This window comes from Blennius ocellaris (assembly GCF_963422515.1).
Source record: "Blennius ocellaris genome assembly, chromosome: 16".
In the NCBI taxonomy this organism is placed as follows: Eukaryota; Metazoa; Chordata; class Actinopteri; order Blenniiformes; family Blenniidae; genus Blennius; species Blennius ocellaris.
In genome coordinates, this window is record NC_137665.1 from 5,110,374 (window position 1) to 5,137,919 (window position 27,546).

General features: G+C 42.2%; 1 protein-coding gene across 1 annotated transcript; it reads right to left on the bottom strand.

Moving 5' to 3' along the window:
• Window positions 1–383: 383 nt before the first annotated feature.
• lmtk2 (lemur tyrosine kinase 2) lies at window positions 384–27,228 on the bottom strand. The gene is made up of 14 exons (XM_080510909.1): window positions 26,777–27,228; window positions 17,769–17,902; window positions 16,768–16,921; window positions 16,341–16,417; window positions 15,950–16,068; window positions 15,648–15,735; window positions 11,826–11,956; window positions 9,336–9,420; window positions 7,702–7,823; window positions 7,027–7,176; window positions 3,896–6,941; window positions 3,655–3,787; window positions 3,344–3,586; window positions 384–2,762 (listed from the first exon to the last, which is right to left on the bottom strand). Exons 1-14 carry the CDS (start codon window positions 26,877–26,879, stop codon window positions 2,734–2,736), a joined length of 4,614 nt encoding a protein of 1,537 aa, XP_080367035.1. The 5' UTR covers window positions 26,880–27,228; the 3' UTR covers window positions 384–2,733.
• Between the last annotated feature and the right edge of the window lie 318 nt (window positions 27,229–27,546).

The following is a 27,546-nucleotide window of genomic DNA, read 5'->3' on the forward strand; positions in this document are numbered from 1 at the left end:
CAAAAACATGAGAACTTTAGCTACAGTACTAAGAAATGACTCAAGTATTTCTATCCACCATCTGGAAAAGCTCTATTGAAGTGATTTAGTGAGAGTTGGGACACCATCCTGGCCAACAGTGGACAAAATGCAAATCTCACACACATTGCTGCAAGTTCTCCTGTTCAAACATATATACACGTTGGCTTAGTCAGAAAAAAAACAACCCTACATGACACAGAAAGAACAAACTTCACACTGGTAACCATAAGAGTGTAAAATGTTTATATACAATAATGCTGTCAATTAAATTCATTTCAGTTCAGGGCCAAAATAAATTCCAGTTTGATCTTTACTGGGCTGTACTGATATAATAATCACAACTTTGAATTCCTTCCCTTTGTTTTAGTGCAAATGAATACATGTATGTTAAGTTTTTCTCAGTATCTTTCTACAAAATGTTTTCAATGAATAACTTTCACATTTTTAAAATAAGTGAACTTTCTTTTGCCGTAGGGTCTCGTGGGCTGGAGCCTCTCTGCTCTGGACAGCGATCCATATGTTTAACAGCCCTGCGCTAAACTGTTCGCAGGACATTACCATATAAACTTCTTCAAATCTTAATCCTTGCATCACCACCAAATAACTTAACACACCCATTTAAATTATGGACAGAAACCTTGAGAAAACAAAAACATGCAAACTTCCAATTTTTTCATTGAACATGCAACTCATGACAGAATAAACCCGTAAATAGAAGTTCATTTGCATTTATTTTCATATTAAACAGTGTAATTATAAACATTTCATTCAATTACACTAAGCATGATCAATATGAAGTAAAAATATCTTTTTTTTTTTTTAAATCTACAAGTTTTCTTAAGGACAACAATTTCACATCTGCTTTTGTGTCTTAATTTAACTGCTTTTAAGCTGATGACTGTGATATGTTCCTCTGATTCAACTCAGCTTTTACAAAATGAAACCTCATACCTACAACTCAGTTACATCATTTCCCATTTACAGACAAAAAGAGAGAGAGGAAAAAAAAACAAAAAAACATTTATATACATCAGTACAGTTCAACATTAAGTTACATTTCTCAAATGTGCAAGATTAAGCAAACATATACTGTAGTCAAATAAAACAACATTTCTTTAAATAGATGTTCAAGTTTAACTGAAGCACAGGCTGCTGGTTTTCAACAGAGGTCGTCTAAGATACAGTGTCTTCTGTAAGGAGCGTGTGAGATGGACATTTATCTAATACGGGCGAAGTATTGGGGGGTCTGTGACAAAATATCCAAGATGGCGGAGTCGTTCGTGAGATATGTACAGTAACCATACTGTAGTAGAGCTTCAAATGTTTGATGAACACATGAAGATTTCAATCATCCCCCAACAACCTTGTACTGTACAACCAGAGGCGGCAAACGGCCAGTGAATGATGATGAAGACGCCATCCCAACAGGTTCATTAAGTTTGAGTCGTTTGATATGACTTGAGTAGAAAAGAAAAAAAAAAAAAAAGGCAAACAACTCTGTCCTTGACACTCCGGTTTAAAAAAAAAAGCAGCAGTGTTTTTGTTTGTTCTCGTGACGTCCCTGCACATCACCGCAGAAACACCGACACGTTCAATAGGCCGACCTATGAACTTGCAAATTTAATCAAAGAAATTCATTGCACATTTGTTTTTCAAACCGTTCGAGACACCGAAACATAAAATCTCCCACGCGATTCTTTTAATTTCCCCCCCCACAAAACCTTGTGGCGTTGGGTAATGAACGGAGGAGTGCGGCGCCGCGATGAAACCCGGCGACACGCCATCAAGACCCGGCACATTTCACAGGATGAAATAAAGCTTTAGAAAATCATTGACGGGACGTTTTTCAAAACAACTGTCTTGCAGTTCGGTCGCTCCAATGTGGCAATCCCCGCCGTCAAAAGTGACTCTTGTAAATGTTCCTTTAAAAACACAAAGGAATCTACAATGCGTCGCCTCTGCGGGTGAGTTGGTGATGATACGATCAGCCGATGCTTAGTTACCTTCAATTATTTTTTCATTCGAATGTTGCTACAGAATGATAACACAAACGGTTCCTCTGCAGTTAAAAAAGCCGTCGGGAAGTTACAAAAAAAAAAAAAGGCAACCACTGAAATATTCGCACAACATGAAAGAGCAAAATCGAACAATGAATGATTCTGCTTTACTTCGGTCGGCTGAAATCAAAGAGCTTATTCTTGTCGTAGTGATAAAGTCTGATCGCTCAGTCTGGTCAGTTTGTTGATTCAGAACTTAATTCTTTTTCTTTTCTTTTTTTTTGGGTGAAGCAAAAGTCCTGGAAAAGGAGTGCACATTGACACACAACAAAAATAAGCAGCCAAACACCTGGAATTTGTGTGATGAGTCTTTAAAGCAAACATTAAGAAGCTACACTTGGTTAATTTTGCTTCTCTCCCCCCCCACCCCCCCGTCTTTTCCTCGTCATAATTGCACCGAACTAAAAATCACATACACTCATGGAGCTGAAGAGGTGCTTTGGCTCAGACCGGGACTGGGAATCGTCTGTCTTTATTTGCTGAAAGTCAGTTTACAGTCTTTGTTCTCGGGTCAAACTCCACTGAGAACAGTTCTGCCTGAGAGAAGCATCCACAGTTTGTACCCACAAACCGTGTCACCTGTCCCGAAGTTCGGTCCGTTCCAAAAAGTGCGAGTATAGCTTCATTCCCCAGAAGAGTGACGGCAAATAATCCTCTAGTCTTTCTCTCCATCCTCGCTGCTTCCTGGTGTGGTCAGAAGAAGAAGAAAGTTTTAACCCCTAAGATTGATATTAGAAAACCAAATGTACATGTTATCTGTGCCGTGTGGTAATAGAGCATCTATGGTGTACCAAAATATAATTCGTCAACTGAAATATAATTGTAGGGTTAGCATAACTTTAAAAAGTGACTCAAAAAAAGGTTAAAAAAAAAATACAAACTCAAAACCACAGTAAAGCACAAATGTGAGTTTTGGTGATCGATCACAGGACCAGAAGATTTTGATATATCGATCATAATGATACTGTCATGTCAACTTGTTAAAGTAAAGAGATATTCTGCACACATGTACTTTTAAATCACACGGTTCCCCCTGAACTCGCATGCTGCACAGCGTGTCTCGTGCAAAGTAGTACGTAGAACCCTTTTCATATATCAACATACTATAATTGTCAACTGTAAGTTTTTGACAGTTATGGTTTTGCATTAAGGTACATTTTCTATTCATCTATACTACTCTTACAATGGAGTAAATCATTGGAATAAGTAAGAATGTTCTCCTCCACAGATCTTTTTATTATGATGTGACTGTGTGCTCAACTTGCCTCCTTGTTCGATATCGGAGTCGGTCAGGTGTGTCAGGGAGAAGCTGGCGATGCTTGCCGGCGAGATCGAGAAACGGGAGTAGTTTGATGAGGAGCTCCAGCTGGGTTCCAGCACACGTCCTGCAGTCGAGGCTGGAGAGGAGAAGCCTGATGCTGCAGTCTTAGATAACGAGTCTTTACCTGCCTTGGGCAGGAAGGCAGGCGCGGGTGAGGAGAAGTCATCGTCCCACTCAAAACCACCCCCTGTGGGAAATTTCCAGGAGTCAAGATTAAAAAGACAGCTACGCTCATCTAGAAGCCTTTGACTTTACCTTCTTCATCTGTTGAGCTTTCGGAGTTGGCGAAGCGATTCAGGTAGCTGGCTGTGGGCGCAGGGCTGCTGAACTCTGGGACCTGACTGTGGGAGCCGGACGAGTGGTCTCCCAGTTCCTTGGTGGGCGTCTCCTAGGTGAAACCGCAGTGGAAAATAGTCAGGAAGAAAAAAAAAAAAAAGCCACAGATACAGAGCTTATTAACCAACGCTTCGGAACCGTTAACAGGGAATTACTTTACCTGGTCGAACAGGTAAACGGTGACATCATCAAAGAAAGACACGGCCCTTCTGGAGTTATCCGCATTGCACCTCGCAGACGAGTGAGAAGACGACGCCTCGACGTTTAGGCGTGTCGGTTTCAACAGGCCCTTCAGGTTCCTGGCAGCGCTGTCGTCTGAGATGATGAGCGGCACCGGGTGCAGGGCTTCGTCCTCGCTTTCCGAGCTGGAGCTGTGCAGCTGGTACCCGCGGACGTCGTCGTCGGAGTCGTCGCTGTTCTCGTCCTCTTCGTCAGCGTCCATGCCGTCCTCCTGACCTTCCATCCCCAAACCGTCCCGCCTCCCCAGGTAGCGCCCCTCCACGTCCGGCTCTTTTATTTTGTGGATGTCAGTGGCATAAGTCCTGGTGAGTTTTGTGTGAACCGCAATCTCTGGCACTGGCTTAGACTGGGCCGCCACAAGAGGAGATTCTAAATCTTCTGATGGGCACTGCTCATCAGGAACTACTGTGTTTTCACAAGACTCCTCTTTAGATCCACCTTCATTATGGCTGCCGTTAGACTGCAACACCTCACTCTCACTTTTCTCTGTAATATCTGAATCCGCCTCTGGAGGAACATGCCCAAATTTAACTTCAGCGGTTTCTCCAACCACCGTCTGTGCTTCAATGGTGACAGAACGTTCTTGGTGAGAAGAAGGATCAGCATCTTCTCCCCCATGAACCTCCTGTGCTTCAGCCCCAGAGTCCCTCAGCCACGGGACTTCAACTGAACCTCCCACAGATGTTTCTTCAGTCTTCTTCTCAGGCTCTGATTCATTGTCGGAGAAGTACGCAGAGTCTCTGTAACTACTGCCCAGAGCAGGTTCCTCAGCAGCATCTGCTACATCAGGCTCATGGTTCTCGATGGGCTCATTGCTGTGAGTCTCGCTGTGAGCATCCAACGCACCCTCTACTTCAGAGATGACAATTTTTGGTGGGACAAAATTTGTTCCAGCTACAAGCTCCTCCGTCTCTTCTTCTTTCTCAGGACTAATGCCATTTTTAACAGGAGAAGAGTCTCTGACGGTCGGCTGAGAGTTCCACTCGGGAGACTCCAGGTTTTCGGTCTCGTACCCACTGTCTGATATTTTGTAAGGAGGTTGGAGTTTGTCTTGGGCTAGTGGAGCGTTCAGCTCCTCTCCCTGTTCTCCAAGCCTGTGTATGTCGAGAGAATCTAAAGAGTCTGGCGTTTCTGCAGAATTGTCTCCAGTTGGGACAGTGGTGGACATGCTGTCTTCCAGTAAACTGTCCTGGCTGATCTGGTCCAAAGAAGGACCGGACACCAGGAGAGAAGATCGCGCAAGAGAACGGCTATTAGAATCCAAAAAAGATTCTTCATGATCAGACAGGGTCGTTTCCAGTTCAAGATCGCCGTCTTCAATGAGCTCACTTAACAGATCGTTGCTTGTTAAGTCTTCATTTTGTCCATTGTCCAGAGACGACGCTTCAACTTGCAGATTTTCAGCCATTTGACTTTCTATGGACTGAGTACTATCCCTTGAGGTTTCCAGGTCATCTTCAAGGCTGGGAATTTTGGCATCTGTGCACAATGAGTCTGTAGTGGCACTGTCAGAGAACGCAGGGATGTGGTCGTCGGTTCGATTAATGACGACCTCGAATCTCTCCGAGGTAGAATCAAAGCCAGAGTCTGCACCTCTGTACGAGGATTGCTGCAGACCAAGGTCTTCAGTGGAAGAACTATTTCTAACAGGCAGTGGGCTGCTTGTGTCGTCTTCTGAGACCACAGTAATGGAAGGCACCAGTGTTTCATTTTCTACCCGAGACTGATTGAACTCTTCCAAACTGGTACATGGAGAGTCTAAAAGTTTGTGTCTTGAAGATGTGCTACTTGCTGTGGGTTTTAAATAAGCGTCGGCTGAGTTTAAGCTGCCTAAATTCTCGAGGTTGTCCCAAGAACTCATTTTAAATGCTTCTTCTGGTTCGTGGACCGTGCCAGGGGACAGAAAATTTAGCTGTGGACTCAAGAAACCGGAGCGCTCTTTTATCAAATTGTGGTCTTTGAGAAACATGAAGTTCTCACTTAGTGTTTCAGTATCAAGAAGCCTCTTCGAGTCTGTGTTCTCCCCCTTCATTTCCAGAGAAACTGCTGGGGGAGAAGCGTTCCCTAAAAAAGAATCCCCGTAGCTTTTATTTGCATTCACGTCCTGTAAATCTAAGGGTTCTGGCTCGAGGAAAGGATTCCCATTGCGCTCAGGGAGCTCCATAAATCCCTGTCTCCATGACGGAGAGTCGTCTTGCTTGGCTCCCCCTTCAGTGAAAATGTTGGCGTGGTACGGACTGTCATTTTCAAGCGACGACCAGATGTGACTGTCGGGTAAATATGAATCCTTTGAGTCTATACTTTGATGGAAAAAGTCAGCATCAGTGCTCGACTCGTCCAGACGGACATCTTGGAGGACAACAAAGTCTTGCCTGCTTGAACCGAAGCCCATGTCTTGTCCTGCATCCCCGTCGTTCCCACCAGCACCCTCTGCCTGTTCCTCTAGCTGGATGTAATAGTCATTTCCATTTGACGGCTTTTGTGCGTCAAAAACCGGAACAACCCCGGGAAACCCCGAGGGAGCGCTTCCACTTTCTGCCCCTGCTGCTCTGGTTAGGGGGAAATGTGCCTGAATGTCTTCGCTGGACACGGGAAAGAACATGCTGTGGTAGTTTAGCGTCGTGTCCATGCCTGAACGCCCATGACTGCTGTCATAGTGGTCGTGTTTTGCTGCCTCCCAAACATACTCGAAGCTGAGGCCTTTGCTCGTTTCAGTGACAGTGAGGACTTCATCTATCTCCTGTCGCAAGGCGTCGTCGGCAAACTGTTCCAAGATCGGAAACGAGGAATGGCTAACGGTGGTCTGCCGTGCGCTGGGGTTAGGCTTGAGTGCATCCCACCGTTGCTCAAAGTCTTCCTCCATGTCCTTTTGACCTTGCATGCGGAGATAAATAAGTAAACGGTGCACTTCCTCTGCGGTGGCCCGCTTGTCTGGGGACAGCCAGCAAAACTGCAAGACCTCATACCTGGAGTGAAAGAAAAACATCGCGTAATCATTATCGCTTCATTACAAGTGTTTGTGTAGTTTAGTTGTATGTTCAGGAGAGTCACCATCTGTCAGAATATGGAAGCTCCAGTTGTGGTTTGAACAGCTTGACTTGTTGCTCCTTGATGACATGATTGAGCACCTCTCGGTCAGAAAAATGCGGGTACGGCTGAGTGGCGTTCTCAAACAGCTCCCACAGCGTGACCCCCAATGCCCTACAGACAAGAGAGGATGGACCTGCCGTTAACAGCAGTGAGCTGCAACACAAACTCAAAGATAAAAAAAAGAAATAAAATTCACACCTAATCGTAGATACTTTTATGAATAAGAGTGATAAATAAACTACATGACAAGTTTCTCTTCGCCTGGGTAGAAACGCAATTATCATCTAATCTTATTCAGGGCAAGATCAACTTCCTGTAACCTGAACTGAAAATGATTTGGTTTTTAGGTGTGAAGTCAGTAAAAGGATCGGAAGAGTTTATTTAATATGGATGGATATACAACGCTGTGTCTCCATCTCTTTCCTCAACTCTCATTCTCTTCATTCGGAAATTATCCAGAGTAGATGGATTTCACAAACTGCTACAACTAAGAAAAAGAGGCATTAATTCCAGTGCAGCGTGATCTACTTTGTGTCTATATCGGGGCCCTTTCCTCCAGCTCAAGAGATGCATTCAATCCATACTGGAGTTGGATCGAGGCTCACTGACAGTTATTTGTTGGGAGACGGTACCTACCACACATTGCTGGGTTTGGTCTGCTCCATTGAAATGACGCCCCCATGACGCTCACCCACCAGCTCAGGAGCCAGCCAGCGAAGAGGTGCAAACACGTCATCCTCTGTGATGATGTAATCCTCCTGTAGTGAAATTAGTTTAAAAATGAGTTAAGACACATTATCGACTGGTACCCAAATCTTTTTAAAAAGATAGCTTGACGTCATTAAACACTGCAAATAACACTGAACTGCACACCATCGGGGAGAAACAGAGAGCACTTTCACTTTGTGTTCCCCTTTCTTTACAAAAATAGACTCACTGGGTGACCTTATCTATGAGTATTAAATTCAGACAGCCAAACTGACAAGTCAGCAGTATTTAAAGAATGCAGCAGACAGAAGTGCCCGGGGACATATGCACTGCTTCAGGTTACACGAGAAGACGATCTTCATTCTTGTCTGAAATACACGGATGATCAGAGCAAATGCTCTCCTAATGATTTATTTTCTCTTAGTTCATCTGAGGATAATTGCACAACCACTGACTGGAAGCCCTTGCTTGCAGTCAACAAAACAGCCAGTAGGTACAATAAACAGGGAAAGGGTATAGTCAGGACCACAGAGATGTTTTCAGTCAAATAACATGCATCTCAGACCACCAGTACATCAGGGTAACAGTGTTCTTTAAACTAAGTGGCTTTCAAGTCTGTCTCCTCGAAATACAAAAGCTGTTTTGGCAAACAACCCAGCTGACTCAGTCGCTATAACAGTGGCTCGGCTCAGAAAATATGTTCAGAGTTTTGTGGTTTTTGTTTTACCAATTCTAGATGTGATTAGAAACTGTTTCCCCAAGAGTGTCAAATTCATGACAGACTCTTCTCCCATCAAAACTCAATGAATGGTGTGTGCGCTTTATTGCCTTCAAGTTTCTCTGGAGACTCCTCACAGACAGAACACAGGTTTTGATGGCTTTATTATGTGGAGGAACAAAATCATCAATGTTTGATCAAACCAGCTTTTCAAATACATTTTGTCCGTGAATTTTTTCATATATATTATATTTTTTTCAGTGAGTTTTGCAGTCACAAAGAACATCATGCAGGAAAAGAACTTCCATTATCCCCACTAATACACGATAAAACTGTTTCACAGCACATAACAATTTGGATCAGACCATATTCAGTTTATTTCATTGTACCATAATGGTCCAAATATAAAAACATTTATTGTGGTTTCCTGTAAATGGGTCTGAGAAAGTAGTGTCATATAATCAGAACAGTATGGGGGGGGGCAGCTACAGGTGCAGGACATCATCCTTAACAAGCCATTAAACAACTTTAAGATGCTGTTGCGCAAATGCTTTAGATGGCAGCGAGAATGACGAGCTGAGGGAGGAGTAATCACAGCATGAGAGAAACAACAGCAGGAGCAGCTAAATAAGCAAGGAAGGAGATCTGTGTGAGGAGTAGGCTGAAGACACATGAGATTATACACATGAAACTAAAATAAATACAATAAAATCCACACGAGCCTTACAAAATGAGAGTTTGTCTTATACTCAGACCAATATGCTATAATTGTGTGAGCAGGATCTGATGTAGGTGTACAAGGAATTGAGCTGTTAAGGTTAAAAACTGAGGTTTTCCCACTTACTTTGTATCTGTACGGTCCAATCCCATAGTCTCCCACTTTGACAGTAAGATCCACAGTCAAGAAGCAGTTCCTCAGAGCCAAGTCACTAGAACAATATGAATAACAATTACAAAATCACTCACCGAGTAGATCATAGGTTTCAAACAGCACACATTCATCAAACTGTTCAAATGATCTGAAAATAACGGAGCATCATCCTACTTTGCTAATCCACATTGTTTATTCAGTTTTGTTTACCTTGAGCACAGTCCTTTGTGTTTATAATACTGAATGTTTTGCTAAATGCTTACAAAAACCCCTGAAAGAGAGTCTGATACTCGTGATTTTGGCACCCACAATAAATTAGTTCCGGGGCCATGATATTATCCTTTAATCTTCACACTGCAACAGGATTCATACAGGGACTATTCCTGACCGGCTCATCCAGTGGCAAGACAGAGTTTCACGAGGGAACCTCAGCTCAGCTCAATGTGTTTGTCTGCCAGGAGAGGGCGTAACAAGCTCTGGGCTCTGACTGCATGCGAGGCAGACACATGCTGGTATATTCACTGTCAGGGGAGACGCAGGCTTTGGTTTCCCTTCAGCCCTGCAGCGTTCCCACTGCACAAGTTTCAAGTCCTTTTCCCCATCCAATGACAAACACTGCTGACACAAGAGTTGTGTGCACACTGCCCAGCTACTGTCAGACCCAGTGAAACCCCTGTAAGATAAATTGAGATGTATTTTAAACCCTCCTGTCACTCTGTCCTCTGCTGCTGGCTGACGGCCCAACATACAGTAGCACAGCAGGGAGAAACAAGTCCATCACCTTACCCTACAAGGCTAATAAATGCAATGCCGGTGATCACTTCTTCTCATTCTTAAAGCTCGATATAGATAATGAACAGATGTTAGATGGAATGGGAGGATTCCCGTCTACCACAATAATGCGACTTACATTTTTCATACATTTTTACATCCAAGATTCAAACTCAATATGTTGTAATTAATACACAAAATGAAAAAGGAATAGCTTGACAGAGTACTGAAGATTTGTTCTTTCACCCGCCAAGACGACAGGAAAATATGATTATAATTTTTTTTACAGTTTAGAAAATTCACCTATTCCACAAGTCACTTGAAAATCTCATGATCTCAGAGACTAAAACCTTTTTAAATGCTGTGACTTCATTGTCAACACAGTGGAAACATCCTGTGATGCTTGGATTGAAAACGTGAATTTAAGAAAACATAACTTTAAGAATTAAACATTCACTTTAAAAATCTGGTAAAAAAAAACATGTTTGAAAACCATTAAGTTTGAAAGTTAATGGTAAAGTTTAAATAGAAACCAAAACATGAGGAAAAACTGCTTGTGCAGAGGATGTGCATGAGGCTATTTCTGAGAAAGCACTTCCCCGCCACAGTTTCTTAATACATTCATTACACGCAGCGTCTGCTTTGCTCCTTTGTGGGCCCATTCTGACTCTGGCTGAGGTTTCAGCCTTGGATATCAGTCCACACAGCACCTGCCTCCAGGGTTTTGTGTCTGTGGTGCAACACTGTCTGCACTCTATCTGCCAGAATGAGGCCACACTGCCATTCTGTCGGTGAAACCTTTTTTGAGTCATTTTCTTGTGGCTTAAAGACCCACATAAATATTTTTTACGATTGTAAATTAAAATGAGTCCACATGCAGAGATGCTTGTAACACTCTCTTGGAGTTGTAACGAGGATTAAAACACAACGCTCAATATGAGGCTATCCTTTTACATGCAAAGAGCAGAATCATCATATCCCTCTGGCAGCGGACAGCTGACACTGTGGCAATGCATGGGAGCTGTGTAATTGGAACCCTCCAAGCTTATTCTGAGCATGCAAAATAGAGCTGATGAGCGGCGCATCGTATGTTACCCCCAAGCACCCAGTTCCCAACACCCCCACCGCTTGTGCCCCTGCTGGCTCCCAGCCAGACATCCCGTACAGGCTGGGGTAAAAATGAAAATGAAATGCAACCTCTCTGCTGTACACACCTTTTTTGGAGAACACTGCTACTCAAGAGGTGGGCTGGACAGTCAGCACTAAAGTAAAACTAACAGTTGACCATAATCATATCGTACATTTATGATTGTTTACTTACCACATGACATTGACCTACCTAGTAAAATTTGCGTATCAGGGACTATAAAACATATATGACAAGTTATCATGACCAAAACACACGAGACAGCAATATTTCAATTCCATTACGACGTCATTTTGAAATTGTTGCCAAACAAAAAAACTTTCAAAAATCACAGTTCTGTAAAAATCTCATAACCAAAGCAAAATGCAACATTTACCTATATTTTCTCTACTGATATACTAAGGCTTGCTGCATGCACTTCTTTAGCAGCAGCTCAATTATGTGGTGAGGGGAGAAAAAAAAAAACACACACACACACACAATGCTTAGCTTAGTGGATCAAAAATCTGTTTGCTTGCTTAAGTGTTGCAGTCATGAAGTGCTACCTGTGCAGGAAGTTGTGTTTGTGAAGGTGAGTGACACCAGCAGCAATTTCACAGGCCATCCTCTGCAGCTGCAGCAACTCAGCATTTCTGAACATCCAATCCTGCTGAGACAGGTAGCCCCGCAGATCCCCCTGTAATGGGCAACACAAAGACACACCGGTTCATGAGCGCATGAATACAAAACACACAGACAGATCAAATAGAGGCGTATTTGTTTATTTGCAATAGCAGATGTTGGACTGGGTAGTTGCAATTAAATGCAATGTGCAGAGATCGCCACACAGCGGCAGCACACTGCCCTGTTCCTGTCTCCTCAGCACTTCTCCCTGCTGAGGTGGGACGGAACCAAATAAGGGTAACACTCTTTAATGGACCCCTATGCTGTGTCACATGGATTTATAAATAAAAGAGTTCAGCTCAGATCAGTGAAATACACTATGCTGCCTGGTTTGCTTTCAGGGCTCAGGATTAGAGCGGGAGAAAGAACAAGGTTGTTTGGAGAAGATGGGGAAAAGGGCATTTAACAGCAAAAGCTACACTTAAAGATAGTAAACAAAGCTGCAAAGGTGGAAAAGTATAAAGGAAATCGTTACATTTGAATGCTGAAAAGTCAGCACCACATGATGATATTGCTGTATGAGGTCAATGCATGATAGCGAATCTGCTACAAAGAGCAACCCTCAGTTCAAATCAAAGCTCTATAATGACGGACTGTAGATCTCAACTCTAAAATGACTTCAGCTGCATTGAAGCTCCGATCTCAGTGCTGTTTTTTTTTATGGACACCTGTGGTTATCATTCACTAAAATCCAACAGAATGAGGCTGCTAAACCGTTAACACAGCACTCGACTGCAAGCTTTATTACTATTCCCTTCAAATGTGGTGCAAATAGACTCCTTTCTGAATTTACTTTGGCTGAATGTCAGTATTTAACAGTTTAACTCCAACAGCCCAAGCGTGGAAGGTCCGCTCAAGTCATTCCTGCTTTTGAGATTAGCTGCAGTGAAGGAGATTCCCAATTAGCCAGCAGAAAGGAGCTCCCCTGAGGAATGAGCTCCAGAGAACATACTGTACACTCGCTGGAGCTACATAATATGAGGGGTTTTTGTAAAAAAAAAAAAAAAAAAAAGTCAAGTCACATGCAATTACTGAGTTCGCAGCCCCGTGTGTACCGTGCATGTGGGGGGGGGGTGCACGCGTTTACAAAGGGTTTACTTTTCCCTGAGCTATTTCTTTTACAAGCAGCTTAGATCAGTCGGCTTATGTAACCTCTATTTGTTTGCTTCTTCCACATTCACCTCCACATAGACACACATACGCGCATGCATGCATGCGTAAAAAAAAAAAGAAGAAAAAAAAGCAGTTCTGTGAAAGGTTCTTCGCTGAGGAGCTATGTCAGATGTATGATAACTGATGCCTGCCTGTATTTGTGTAGAAGCAGGTGATGAGGTTTGAGTTGCAGGGGAATCCAATGCTGTAAATGAGGTAACATTAACTGTGAAATGTAAAAAAAAAAAAAAACTATTAGGTCTTATGTATGGCCCATTAAAACCCACAGCCTGCCAAGTTCTCAGCCAACAAGCGCTGCCAACACACAATCAAGTTATGAGGAGGGTGGAAAAAAATAAATATATCCAGCTATTTTAAGAGCCGTTTGTTGATACTACAAGCAGATTACTGTTGGCTCAATTATTCAAAACCTAAACGCAGTGATGGAGCCAATGCGGAAACAACTCTGCCAAAGATGGCCTGTGTTCAGTCTCTTGCAATTCATAGAATATGTAGCAATCAGTGAAGCCTGATCTGAAAAGGCCAATTAGCCTATAGAAAGAAAATAAAAAAAGGTCAATAATCACATAAGGGCGACTTTACCCACAAGGTGAATAATGCTCACTGTGCTGGATTACATACGACATTCACTGGGCGTTAAAAAAAAAACAAAAAACAACTATGTCAATAAGAAAAAACAAAGGTAGGAGCACCGATTGTTGTTTTACAACTTCAATAATGAGAAAGACCAACAATTTCAGAAAGCCAAGAGTCAGCCGGCTCTTGTTGACGAAGGCACCAGGCAGACAGTCCATGCATTAGAGACCGTCCCTCCCACTATGGTATGTGACATTCTGTGGCCCCTGCACCAGTTGCTGGATGTATTTTGATGTCTAAAATGCTTTGAGTCAGGGTTACCCAGCACGGGTGATACAGGACAGAAAAACCGCCATCAATCAGCAGGTTGTCAGAGAGAACGTCACAGTATCTTGGCTTTTTGGGATTCACCTTGTCCACCGTGCAGCTGCAGTGTCGCATTTCATGCTTCGACATCCACTGCATGACTGACGTGACTTCAGTCAGCAAGAAGCCAAAGACTGGTGATCTTTTACTTAGAAATGCAGAAAAAAAAAGAGCTTCCAACTAAAACCAGATTCTTTCACCACTTTTCGCATTCGAAGCAAAGTGCGAGTGAAGCAAATTGCAAATTTACGGATTAAAAGAAATTAAACCCACACTGTGCGACACAATAGCCCGCTGGGATCCCTCAAAACTCGTGATCCCGTGAGAGATAACGAGCGCTGGCACCCCTCAGTTGTGCTACCCTCACACATTATCGCCGTCACCAAACAGGACAGGGCTCTTCATCGCACTATCCTATTCAATGAGTCGCACGCGCCTGTGATAAGTCATTCACCTTGACTCATTTCCATGCCCTGTCAGAGGCTTTGCTCAAGCTGGCCGGGGAAGACCACAATGCCAGGACGTCTGCCAGGTCTGGGCAGCTGACAATAACCCAGACCCAACAGCGTTATGCAACGCCTGGCAAGAGGAGCTGCCCTGGACTCTGCTGGCATCGCAGCCAAATCAGAGAAATTAGCTGGCGATGTGGAGACGCTGACTGTAAGACTGGATTGTTTTTTGTTATAACAGTGATTCTTCCACAATGTTATTATGTTGGCAACTGTCGACCGCATGTTTACACACAGACAACCAATATCCACCACAAAATAAATTCTAAATAAAAATCTACTTTATTCCATGAAAATAATGATGCCTTATTAAACGTGGCTAGTTGTGGATTTTCAATGAAGACACAATAAACAGAACAGCAAAGAGGTGTTATTGGCAGAACTATGGCTTATTGCACTTGTCGCTGTTCGCCCCCGTCGGTTACCGTAGGAACATCCAAGTTTACCTTCAACAGGGCCCGACACCCACCGACAAACACAAGGTGATGGCCATAAAAATGCACAAACACAGCAACTGGTGGAGCTGACACCAGAGGAGCGTAAATCGAGCCTGTTGCTTTACTGGGAGAAGTGGGAATGTGAGAAGTCCTGGGCTTAGATTAACTATGCGACTGCAGATGGAGAAGGGAAGGAGATAGGAGAGGGAGCTCCCCTCAGTCAGGGCCCGGCCCACCAAGAATAGATAAAGCGGAACAGAGAATAAATCAGCTGCCGTGATGGGAACCGAGTTAGCTTGGTATGTTAAGGTAAACGGAGTGGCGGATTAGAAGTGACACAGTCAGTGTGCAGCTTGGAGTTGGAACACTTATGGAAATTTGACGGACAGTTTTTAATATCTTGCCCCGTGAATTCGGGAGCTTAACACACTGACAAAAGCTTATTCTCAGGCTTCTCATTTCGTGAGGCCTTCTGAGTCGGGAGGCGCTAAAAAAAGACCAAGAAGTACAACCATTTCGCAATCACTGAACACTCGTACAGCAGGAAACATGCATGGATTTTGATTTGGGACATTTATTTCCCCATCAATGTGAGGCAATTCATTTCTGATGTCAAAAAAAAATCAAGCGTTTTTATACTCACCATTTCACAGTATTCAAAGATAAGCAGGAAAGGGATGGCCTCGACACACTGTCCGAGGCACTGGAGGATGTTTGGGTGCTGCAGCACTCTGACAACAAACAAATATTAAACCTTATGAGTTTCATGTTTTTTACAACACAAAAAAATTAAAAATTCTGTAAAAAAGCCATTTTTTTGTGGAGGAGGTCGAGTCTGAAGGAAGATAGAGGGCGCTGCAAACATTACAGTGATGTCATACGGCTATTTTTACCACTGTCGCCTTGCATGCACTTGTGTTCAGAGAAAAACACATCCGTGTTTACCTGTATGGATCCCCCTGCTGCAGGAAGTCGTTCTGCTCCTTGGCACTTGCATTAGCTTTTAACTCTTTAACCACCACTCTGGTGCCACCGGGGTCCGTGTAGATTTCACTAAGAAGGACCTGATGTTAACAAACGCAAAATAGCCACATTAGAAAACACAAGCCGGACCACATGCAAAGACTAAAATTTGTCACAATTGCAGGAAAAACAGGGATGTGAATATTTCCTTATTTGTAGGATGATCAAAGAATAAGAAGTAAAAATAATCTGGGAATAAACTCACAGAAACGGAGGTACTCGACTTGCACTAATGGCAGCCTGCTGCCTTCATGTTTTTTTCTGTGTCGTATGATCACATTCAACAGTTTTTGCTTCTTGACGCTAACATTACCTGGCCGAACCAGCCATTCCCGATCTCTTGGATGTAACTCAGACTGTGGCGTGCGACCTGGAAGCCCGTGGGTCCCTCTGTGGCGCCAAACACAAAACAATGTTAATATAGACCGATACAAGATTCTCCCTAAGGAACATCTGAATAGATGCCCTACTTAAATCCACAATGTTCAAACTTTATCAGAGCTGCTCAATTAACAATCAAATCTTTTTTTTCTGTGGAATAACACCGTCACAATGACATTTCAAACAAATGTGCTTACGGAAACACTTACTCTTTCACTACATTCATTTGCGACAAAGCATTTAGTAATTTATACTTCAGATCATCAATAAACGGCCTCACAACATGTAATTTATTTCAGTTTAAAAGTCATTATCACTGCACATGTCAAATCAGTGTATTAAACATTTGCATTTGAGACCTGTGACGCGGGCAGGTGGTTGGAGGTGCGGGGGTCCAGGCATCGCCACAGGTGACACCGCCAGGGTGTAAACCTCTGCTGGAGACTGCATAGAGGGCGTGTCCTCTGCTGGCGGCGTGAAGTCGATCTCATCGTCAAAGTGGTCTTCGAACTCCTACGTCAACAGGAAACCACAGTATCACTCTCAAGACACAAAAATCACAAAGCGTGAATACCTCCATCAAACTAAGAAATACTTGTTAAACTTTACACCAACTTGACTCTTTTGATGAAATACTATTTGAAAGCATAGAATTCAAATATTTCCCAACAGAATTCAAGGAAGGCTCATTAATACAGAAAATCATGTTGATTAGTTCAACCACCATGTGGTTGAGCCACCCTTTACACAAATTCTAATAATTATTATTGCATATATTAGTGGTATCATGAAGGCAATCAGTCTGGGGTGACATTTGAGCTCATTTGTATTGTGGGTTTCGCGGCGATATCCAATCCTGGTCCCGAAGCGCCACTATCCACAGCGTACTGTTTCCAAGCTGCAACATACCTGATTACAAGGAGTGGCTTGTGATCAGGCTTTCAGAAGAGCTTGCTAATGACACACCCATTATAGTCAGGTGTGTTGAATCTGAAGGAAATTCAAAACCTGTAAGACGGCCAGCCTTTGGAACCAAGACTGGACACAATACTTTAATCTTCCTCTTTTGATAAACATGTATTTCCTACAGGGTTCCGGTCAAGCTCTCTGGCCAACAGCTAAAACTCATTAATATCGTTATGATAATTTTAACATGTCTTGTTTTTAATACTCTGAGCTTCTAGCTGAAATCATTAAAATTAAAATCAAGACGCAATTGAAACATTTTAATTTGGGGTGCCCCTGCACACGGTCATTACATAGCAGTATTCATCAGGCGCAGTCATTTGGTCATGCCTGTGTGGGTGTGAGCAGGTGAGGCTGCGCCCGTCTCGCTACCCGTCATTCCTGCGACTCTCACCTTGAAGTTGATCTCTCTTTCCTTGCAGCAGGTCACGCAGTTCACCAGCAACACCACTAGGGCCACGAGCACCATCAGCGACAGGACCAGGGACAGGTAGAGAGACACAGACAGCGTGTCCACCGTGCTGCCATCTGCGGAGACAAGCGACAGAAATAGGTGTTGACTTGCTGTGATTCAGACATCATAGTGGGAAAAAAAGAGCAAAAGACGGCCTGTGACAGCCTTGTTAGGTAACAAGCATCAGTCTAAGTGTGTTTGACAGTGATGCAGCACATGAGGGCTGGAGCTGCTCCTCCTTTAAATCCGCTCATAGCAAACGCACATATTAGCCTGACAACAAAATAAACTGCACCACTCTCCTATTATGTTGCTGTTCTTCAATGCCACTGCAGCGGGAATAAACAACAATCTACACAACACAGCGCTAAGACAGAATAATCTAAAGATTTACATTTGTAAAAACAAAAAACAAAACATGATGTGGCAATAATTCCCCCGACCAGACCCCCCCAACAACTGCTGTCTTTTATCAGCCATCAGAAGACAGTTGTGGGGGTGTCCACTGGCCAATTAGCCGCTGATGGTGCGGCCGTGGTGACAGCAGGTGTGGGTCTGCTCTGGTGAGGATGCTGCTGGCCCAGCGGTTCAAGTGTCAGGGCTGACGGGGGCTCGGCAAAGCCACCCGCCGCGCCGCTCGGCTGCTCGCTCGCTCACTGCACTGCTGCCCACCAACGGATACGCAGACGGAGCTCTCCATTTTAGTACAGGACGACATTTCTCGCACTTCGCTTTCACACAAGCATTGGAAATGTACGAGTAAATAGAAGTAGTAAAAGAAAATGCAGTTCCATTCCATTATTATTTCTGAACTGAATAGCAATGAGATGTTACATTACAGATGCTGAGAAATGCCTCAGAAATTCCAAAACTCAAAACGTCTTGAAAGTGATTTAAAAGCGTAGAGGTTGAGCAATTTTGTTAACTTGACTCTTTCATGCCTTCGACATAAGTTATTTGATGAAAAAAAGAACTCTACTGACCATTGTTTACACATTTTTTAAATATGTAAAAGTGTCAAAATCATGCAATGTTGATTTATAAATCAAAGCATCAATATGGCTCTAATTGTTTTCATAACAAACAGAAAAAGACACGTTCTCTCTCAGTTCTACTACAAGTAAACATTTTGAGATGATTCAGTACTACAGTATGGGAGGAGTGGTAGAAGTACTGCATTTTGGATTTGCTATACAATTTTACATATTCTTTACATAATCAACACAATGACACAAGCTGCAATTTTATTTGGGAGAGAAAAATAAAACAAACAATCACCTCAGCCACAGAATCCCATGAGTAATCTTAGTATTATTTTTTTGCCAAAGACTTCTGGCTAAAACTGCAGCATTTATACACAAGCTGTTTTGTATACAAGCAGCTACTGTTGCCAAGGGCAGCATAGTCTGAGGACTAAAACCATTCTGTGTTGTTTTGTGTTACAACAGGAGGATCCGTGTCTCTTAAGGTACGACGTTGCTTGGATGCAGGTGAGAAAGTTTCCAGATACAATTCAGTTCACGTCTAAAAATAAAATATGTTTCCTGATACAGAAAATTAGAAATATAAAACGTCAAAGTAAAAATTTCAATAAATCACATTTGTGATGGAGAAAAAAGTCTGAGTGGCTTTATTTTTTTTGGAGCCTGTCAGCATACTTTTTCACCACATTTCTGTTTACACTGCTCATTTGAAAAGTTTGACAATTGCCGATCACTGCAGCCCTCATCGCCACAGCAACCGTGAACGAACCGTGAAAAAAGATAAACAGTCAATCCCTCCCACTTCAAGCTCAATTCATCTTTAATGGGTATCACTTTTTGTCCGCCTGGGAGACCTGCTTGGAACATGTTTGATTTATTATTATGTAATCTCACTCCCTTTCGCAGAACTGTCACAACGGTAATGCAATGCATCAATCTCAGGCTGCTGTGGAACAGCTCAACAAGACATTCTGGGTGTGACTGAGTAAGAGTGTGTTCTAAAAGAGGAGTGCGGCTCTTGTCTCTCCTGTGTTTATTCTGTCTCCCACCGGCAGTGGCCTGTCAACGATTCTGTCTGCGAGAGAAAAAGAGGATACACCTACCACCTCCGCTTCTGCTGCGCTACAAGTTTCTGACAGATGTAATCGTGTGCTGAATACATCCACACTATAGATCTACATCTGGGTGTGTTGTGCCTTGACATCAGCCTGCGAGCGTGACTATAGCATCGATACATATATGTAAAAGGCCTATCTTTACTAAACTGATCCCACTTTCACAGTAGTCTTTTAACGTAAAATCCCTTACGATGTCCAACAACACCCCAAAATGTGTACATAACATAAGACTATATGATCCCCCATGATCTTACAGTGTATATCACTTTTCAGAGTGCGCAGCACTGCTTTACTTGAACTCAAACAAGCAATTATTTGATGTGTTTCGTCCAGTCTCCCGGCACATTTCTGTGATCACACAGAAAGTTAGATATATTTCACCTCCCACTACTGTAAAAATAAGAAATAAGAAGAGAGGGGATGTGTTAACCAGTGAGTAATAGATCGATTCCCCGAGAAAAACCAGCACGATGTTTGATGACTAAATGTTATACTTCTGCAATCTGCACAAACACTTTAAATAAGAGCAAATGACAACATGGAAATGGTGTGGCCCATCTTGTTGAAACACTGAGGTTGGAAGATGACAAGAATTAAACAGCTTAAAGTGTCCCTGAAATGTTTTTCAGATTTCATCTTTAGAAAGAAGAATAAATATGCTTTCGAAAGGTATATAACATTCCCAGATAAAAGTCCGAATTCCGACCCTTTTAATTGACTTTACATGATGCAGCAGACGACGGTATATTTGCGGGCCATAAATGTGAGCCGCCTGAGCTAGACCGGATATGACGTACGAGGGGTTATATGTCCCAGCCAAAACAACATCAGCTGATTGAAGAATGGAGGGGTTTGGCGATACAGAAGCACCTAGGAGCGATGTTAGCGAAGATTTAAGTGACGTATCGTTGGTTTTGGACGAAGATGAAGGAGAGGAATCATCGGAGGAAGAATTAGAAGAAAATCAAGGCGTTCAACCATACATGTTTGAGCCGTGAGTACATATTGTGTGTGACCGGGTATTTACCCGTGAGTACATATTGTGCGTGACCGGGTATTTACCCGTGTGCACATATTGTGCGTGACCGGGTATTTACCCGTGTGCACATATTGTGCGTGACCGGGTATTTACCCGTGTGCACATATTGTGCGTGACCGGGTATTTACCCGTGTGCACATATTGTGTGTGACCGGGTATTTACCCTTGTGTCAGAGTGGGTGTTTTGCAAAGTTTATTGGTCTATTTGTCTTAAGTTTTAGCAGGTTTTAAAAAGACTTACTGAAGGTTGGGTTTAAAAATCCGTTAAAAAGCCGTTTAAAAATGGTGGGGACAGAACCAGGTTTCAGGATACGTTTCCTCTTCACAGCAAAACCAAGTGACTCTCGGATTGCGGGTGCTGTTTCGTAACAGTCATCCCTGAAATGTTGACTGCAGAGATAGGAGGCCTCTGTTGGTGTCCAGTTGGAGCGAGTGCGCTGCACTTGTTTTGTCCATAATCTCCTCAAAGTTTGATCTTTTGGGAATTTATGGACACTTACAGACGGACTGGGCATTTGGGAACACCCAGTCGCAACACAACGCTTAGGCATGGCTCTAAAAAACTGCTAAATAACGCGATAATGCAGAGCACATGTAAACAAGACGCTACGATCAGCTGTTGTGGGCGGAAGTAAATAACCCCTCATACGTCACAGCGCAAAACTACGGCAAGTTGGGAAAACTAGGTCAGATTCACAGGGCGGGAGATTTAAAGGCATATTTAGACGTTCGGCGCTCAAGAGCAAGATAGTGGTGTGATTGTCATTGGTGTGTCATATATCATTCGAAAGGGGGAAAATAATGCTAAATACTGGTGTATTTTAATAGAATTATTTCAGGGACACTTTAAACTCGTCAGAGGAAAGTTGCATGTGTTCCTCTTCACACACAAAAACAAAAGTTTATTCCAAACATATTCCTCATCTAATTTGAATTTAAAACATAAAACAGTGGAGTTGAACAGTGATCTTCAGCTCCCAGCCAGATCAGCCTGGAGCTGCTCTGTTCAGACAGCTCATCTCATCAAAGAGAAGTGATGATTGAGCAGCACTCACTTCCACTCACTGAAGGCCATTAGATATGATTCAAAGTGTCAGACATGACTGCGATGCTTTTTTTTTTTTTTTTTATCTACTGCAAAAGATCTGTTGCATCACACACTAAAATAGGCCAAATAGCGTAATCTTTACTGCTGATCATCAATGCATTTTATGTTTATAAAACAACTGAACACCAAATCAAAACCCCTAAATTGTAGTACATAACAAAATATACAAAATAGCTTTAGAAATGTTATACAACATGCTGCAATTGGGTAAAAAAAAAAAAAACTAAAAACAGTTCAATGAAGTGATGACTATTTTTATTTCTATTGCATTCCTTCCACAAACCTCTCTTCTTTACTAAAGATTGCAATGGAAAAGCCGTCTGCAGTAAAATATTGATGAGCACTGGAATTAAAGATTAAACAGGTCCACAGTGAAGATATTGGCCAAGTGGATGTAGCTATAAATGTCCATTATGCATGCATAGAGCTGTTGTATTTAAGTGTTTCCTACTTTGATATGCGTCATCAGCACTGAGAGAAATGTGGCTACAGGTTATGAGAGTTATCTTTTTTTAGCAGACGGAAACTATCTGAATCCGGCATCAATACAAAAAAACCCTCTGGGCAATTGAAATCTGAACGCAAATGATGACAAACATCTCTCCTCGTGAATTAAACCACAACGGAAAAACAATGTCTCTGTTTTCTGAATAAATACATCATATTTCACAACAGTTATGCACACATCATCGACACACAAGCTTGTTGTCAGGCAAATTACACGATCAGACTTTAACATGTCAGGATAGTGTAAGAGGAGGAGAAGGGTTAGTCACCTCAAAAATGGTGTGTGATGGGAAGGCCCGGTGTCAAAGTACACCGACAACACAAACAAGTGGAGAGAAAAAAAGAAAAAAAAGAAAAAACCCACTGGCCTGTCCAAGGCATATTTTGGCCACAGACATTAACTACGGGATCTTTTTTGATGTTGCACATTCAGAACAAGCAGCCAAGTCGGTGTCATTTCAGACAACCTGACTCAGCCATAGTAAAACAGGATCAGGGGAAGAAGAAGCAGACTTTTAACACATCAATATAATATGAAACTGCTGCAGGGCTGCCAGAGCAAAACAACAATAAATCAGAGATAAGCTTGTGGAAAATCTAAAAGTTATTTTCAATTCAACCATATGTGGCTGTCTTTAAAATATAAATAACGCTAACAATCCCAATCGTTGCATCTCAGTTCAGCAGTGTTCCCAGTTTAGCCAAGAAATAGGAATAAATAAAGAATAAAAAAAAAAAACCAACAAAACACTGACATGAGTGTTCAGTTTGAAAGATGCATAATCACAGTGCACACAAAACAATGAAAGAGCCAGACCACCCAGGACCAAGATACCTCATCCACCCACCTCAGATCTCCCAACACTCAACAGGATCAGAGGATTTTTAAATAAACACCATATCCGGCTAGATTTATGGCTTAATAAACCATTATCCGTCATTGGCAAGAGAAATCATTTGAGGAAAATTTTGAATCCTGACGCGTGCGTTTCACAGCAATCTTGTGAAAAACATTTTGGCTGTAATTTCAGGTGGTTGGGGTTTTTTTTCTCCCTTTTTCTCCCCCATTTCAAACACCTTGTGTGTCTCTCAGTAGAGCAACAGGGTTTCCGGCAGGGCAGGGACACCCAGAGAGGATGCAGCAGCACGCAGATGAAGAAGGAGGGAGTCGGGTCACGGCAGCTCACCATGGGATCACTTCTCCTCGGTTAGGCTTGATTTGAGTCATGGGTTCATATTATGACTTGGCAGGTCCCGCCAAATGACTCAACTGGTTTTTGGGACTAATACGGCAGGGAGCTGCCATGTCTTATTTCGGCTTGCACTGCATATTTTAGTAGGCATTCACACAGAGGAGGAGTTGACCCATTTCAACACATTTCCCCACTCGCGGGAATTTCTTCTTTCAGTTACTTACAGCGTCGAGATAAGCGTGATCTGATTGACACGAGTAGGTTTATTGAACAGTTACGTATACACATTCTCATTTGTCAGGTTACATGCCTTCTCTTAAAACAAATCATCTTTATAAACTATTACTTCTGCCAATTTCAAAGACAAATCGGTATTATGCTTATTAAATAACACCGCAAGTCATCTCATTTGTGATGTCCACTATCAATACTAAAAGTAGAGATGCATAATGTGTGGTGAACATGTGACAATATGATTTAAAATAGCTACAAACAGCTAATTCGAAGTGTTAGTGAAAACATTATTATTTAATCACACATTTTTTGTAAAAATCAATCAATTACTGACTATTTTCCAAATCCCAAATTTTCATTTGCAGAGCATGGATGTACATAATTGCAGCCCAGTTGGTCAGTGTTGACATCGTGATAATGATAAATGTGTAGTATGTTGTGTGGCCCTAGTTCAAACACAGTGTTACAGATTGAGTCGTTACCCTGACAGCAACATAAAGGATAAACTGGTCTCTGAGAAAACATCCACAATAGGCTGGTTAGTCACTGATTACTCAACAGAGCAGAGTGGAAAGCTAAGACCAAGGTCCACCTCGACTCATACAAACACACCAATATCACCTGGTTATTCACAATGGTAAAAGATTGTATTAAAGCTCACACTCTACAGTCACCTTTGTCTGAGGTGTGTGAACAGATCACATGTCACATCAAGGCCACGTTTGACTTTAACAGTATTTTTATGTGTCAAATCGCAATCCTTTATCTGAATCCAAACCATCAAACAACCACACCACCCTATCTGAACATGCAAACCAGAAAAGAGGGACAAAAGACGTGTTTTTCTGCAATAAAAGTACAAGTTACAAGTTTCCTGTATGGAGAGTCATAATTGAGCAAACAGCTTTGTTGCTAATCATTGACAGTTGCGGATAAGATAGGAATGTGTGATGGTTACACATTACCTACTGTCACAAGACCAATTTCACATCTGTCCCAATTAATCGGAAAAAAAAAAGATTTCTTAAAAAAAAAAAAGCCAAGTCTTTCACCTCAGATATAACACATTTGTGAGAGCACATTAGCAGTGCAGCCAATTCATATGCACTGTTTTATTATAACTACTGATTCATTTAGAGGAACAAAGAATTAAATACAAAAAAACAAAATTCCTAATGATGTGACTTTTTATTTTTTTTTTGCATTTCTTCTGAATCAATGGTTTGGATGTGAAGGTTTCCAAGCGTGTGCCAACACAGTTTAAGGGACTTCATAGTTTTCCAAAATTGAGACTCACTAATAAAGCCAAAAAATATTGCCATTTTCTGTTGCGTAAAATTGGACCAGTTATGAAGCCATTCCACTTAAACACTATATACAATCTGTTTTAAAAATACTGATCAAGAGCCATAATACATAAGGACCTACTTTTGGCAGAAAATTCTAATTCATCATTGCACCCTGGGAAAGTCCCATATTGTTGTAGGAAAACTCATTGAATACACACACACACATCAAGGATGATTTTCAGGTGAACTTCAGTTTCCATGCTGGCAGGCCATCATCCACTCTATTGTGCCATAAACTGGGTTCTAGGTTACAAACTGTCCCAACCTACTGAAAGGTTAGACTGCTGGCATGGCATGCAGTCCACAAGCTGTATGATTTTCACTGGTACCTGCTGTTAAAAATTACTGAAACCTAGACAATGTTTAAAGGGTGCTTTTTGATGAGAATAGTTCGTTCGCTGTGTGTACCAGTCCAGTTTTACAGGTTGATGATTTGTGATGACAATCCCTATGCACTTTGTATTGTCATTGCTAAACATGTATTTGTAAATCAAGCTCCACACACATTTATCAATGAGATAGTTTTGTTTTCTTAACAAATTCCTAATAAACTGTATAAGTAGTTTAGCACTCGAGTATTGTATTTAGTGGAACATTATATCAACAAGGAACAATAAGTCTGAGGTTTTCACAATTAATAAGTTATTTTGTTGAAAAACAATATGAACTGCAGTTCCCCAAATCTAGTTTTAGTCTGATTTTAGTTTTATTTGAATATTCCCATTATCTATTACTGTCATGGATGGTCATGATTGACTTAAAAAAAAAAAAAGGATCAGTCGTCTACTGTAAACAACAAGCCTGACATAGTCTAAAATGCGCTGGTTTGTTCACAAGCCTCTCAACAAGTATCATGCAATCTGTACCTATAATGGGTGAAGAAATTAGAAACTATGTCAATCTAATCAACCTTTTATGGTCGAATTATGTATACTTTATTGATTCATCTTGGGGAAATTATTAACACTTCCTATGTGAGAGAATTTGAGAATAATTTGAGCATCAGAACAATTAACCCAGAAGAGTTGTTGAGTGACTTTCTCTTGATTTACTTCACCAAATAAACAACAGATTATTGCAGTTTTAACATTTTAAAAGAACAGGAATTTTGTACCAGAGCCACTGTGCAATCCAAATTCCTGAATAGACATATTTGGGATGATTGTTTGCGTTTTCTGGAAACGTGATGACCGTGAGAAGTAAAAGTCAAGAGTGCCCACAGACTGACAACAGTCCTCACTGTTTCCCAGGAAGCACGAGCCAAGCTGCTGTGTTGTTAGCCTTTAGCTTGCTCGTTAGCAACAGCTCCCCACTCCTAACCAATGTGAGGCAGCACGAACGTTAATTGAATGTAGACATATCGAGACCGAGCAAACAATCGCATGTCAGTACATTACCTCTCAGGCGGGTGTCTCACCTGATTTGTGAGGATAGTGAAGAGGGGCACCTTCAGAAAGCCAAACCGCCGACAGGAAAATCCCACTGGCGAGCAACACAACACATCCATGGCGGGTCTCCATCCTCTCAGCTCAGCCGGCGAAAAATTAGGTGGATAAAACCTCGGCCCTAAACAAATGGCTGCTTTGTTGCCGAACAAAGTAAACTAATCATTGATTAGGTTAACGTCGCTGTAGTTAACATGCACAAACATATCCCTGTCTGTTTAGCGGCGAGCTAACTAGCTCCAACTAGCATACCTATGCTAAGCGTTTCAGCTGACGACAGCAAACAGCGCCGCGGAATGTCGCGTTCCGTTGTCCATAGAGACAAAAGGAGCGATCACCTGTCACGACTCCTCATATCGGCTGTACATCACCTGTGCTTTATTGACACACGCATAGCTGAATGGAATCTGTCCGATAGCCTCGACTATCATGAAACCCCTCTCCTCCAAAGCGCCATGTTTGCTGTACAACGTCACATCACGGAATGAGGCGTAGCACTTCGCTTGAATGACAGAGACTTGAGCCAATCACGATGGAGAATGCCCACACGTTGAAACCCAGAGACCAATCAGCTTCGAGCTTTATCCTCTGTCGCGTAAATCCACCGATTCGTATGAAACCTCAAGGAAAGCTTTTTATTTACCCACCATGTGAGGCACGCAGTTATGAAAGGAGACCTGTCTGTGTGCTGCTTATCTCTGGATTTACTGGAACCATAAACTCTTACGTTTATAGGTGGCAA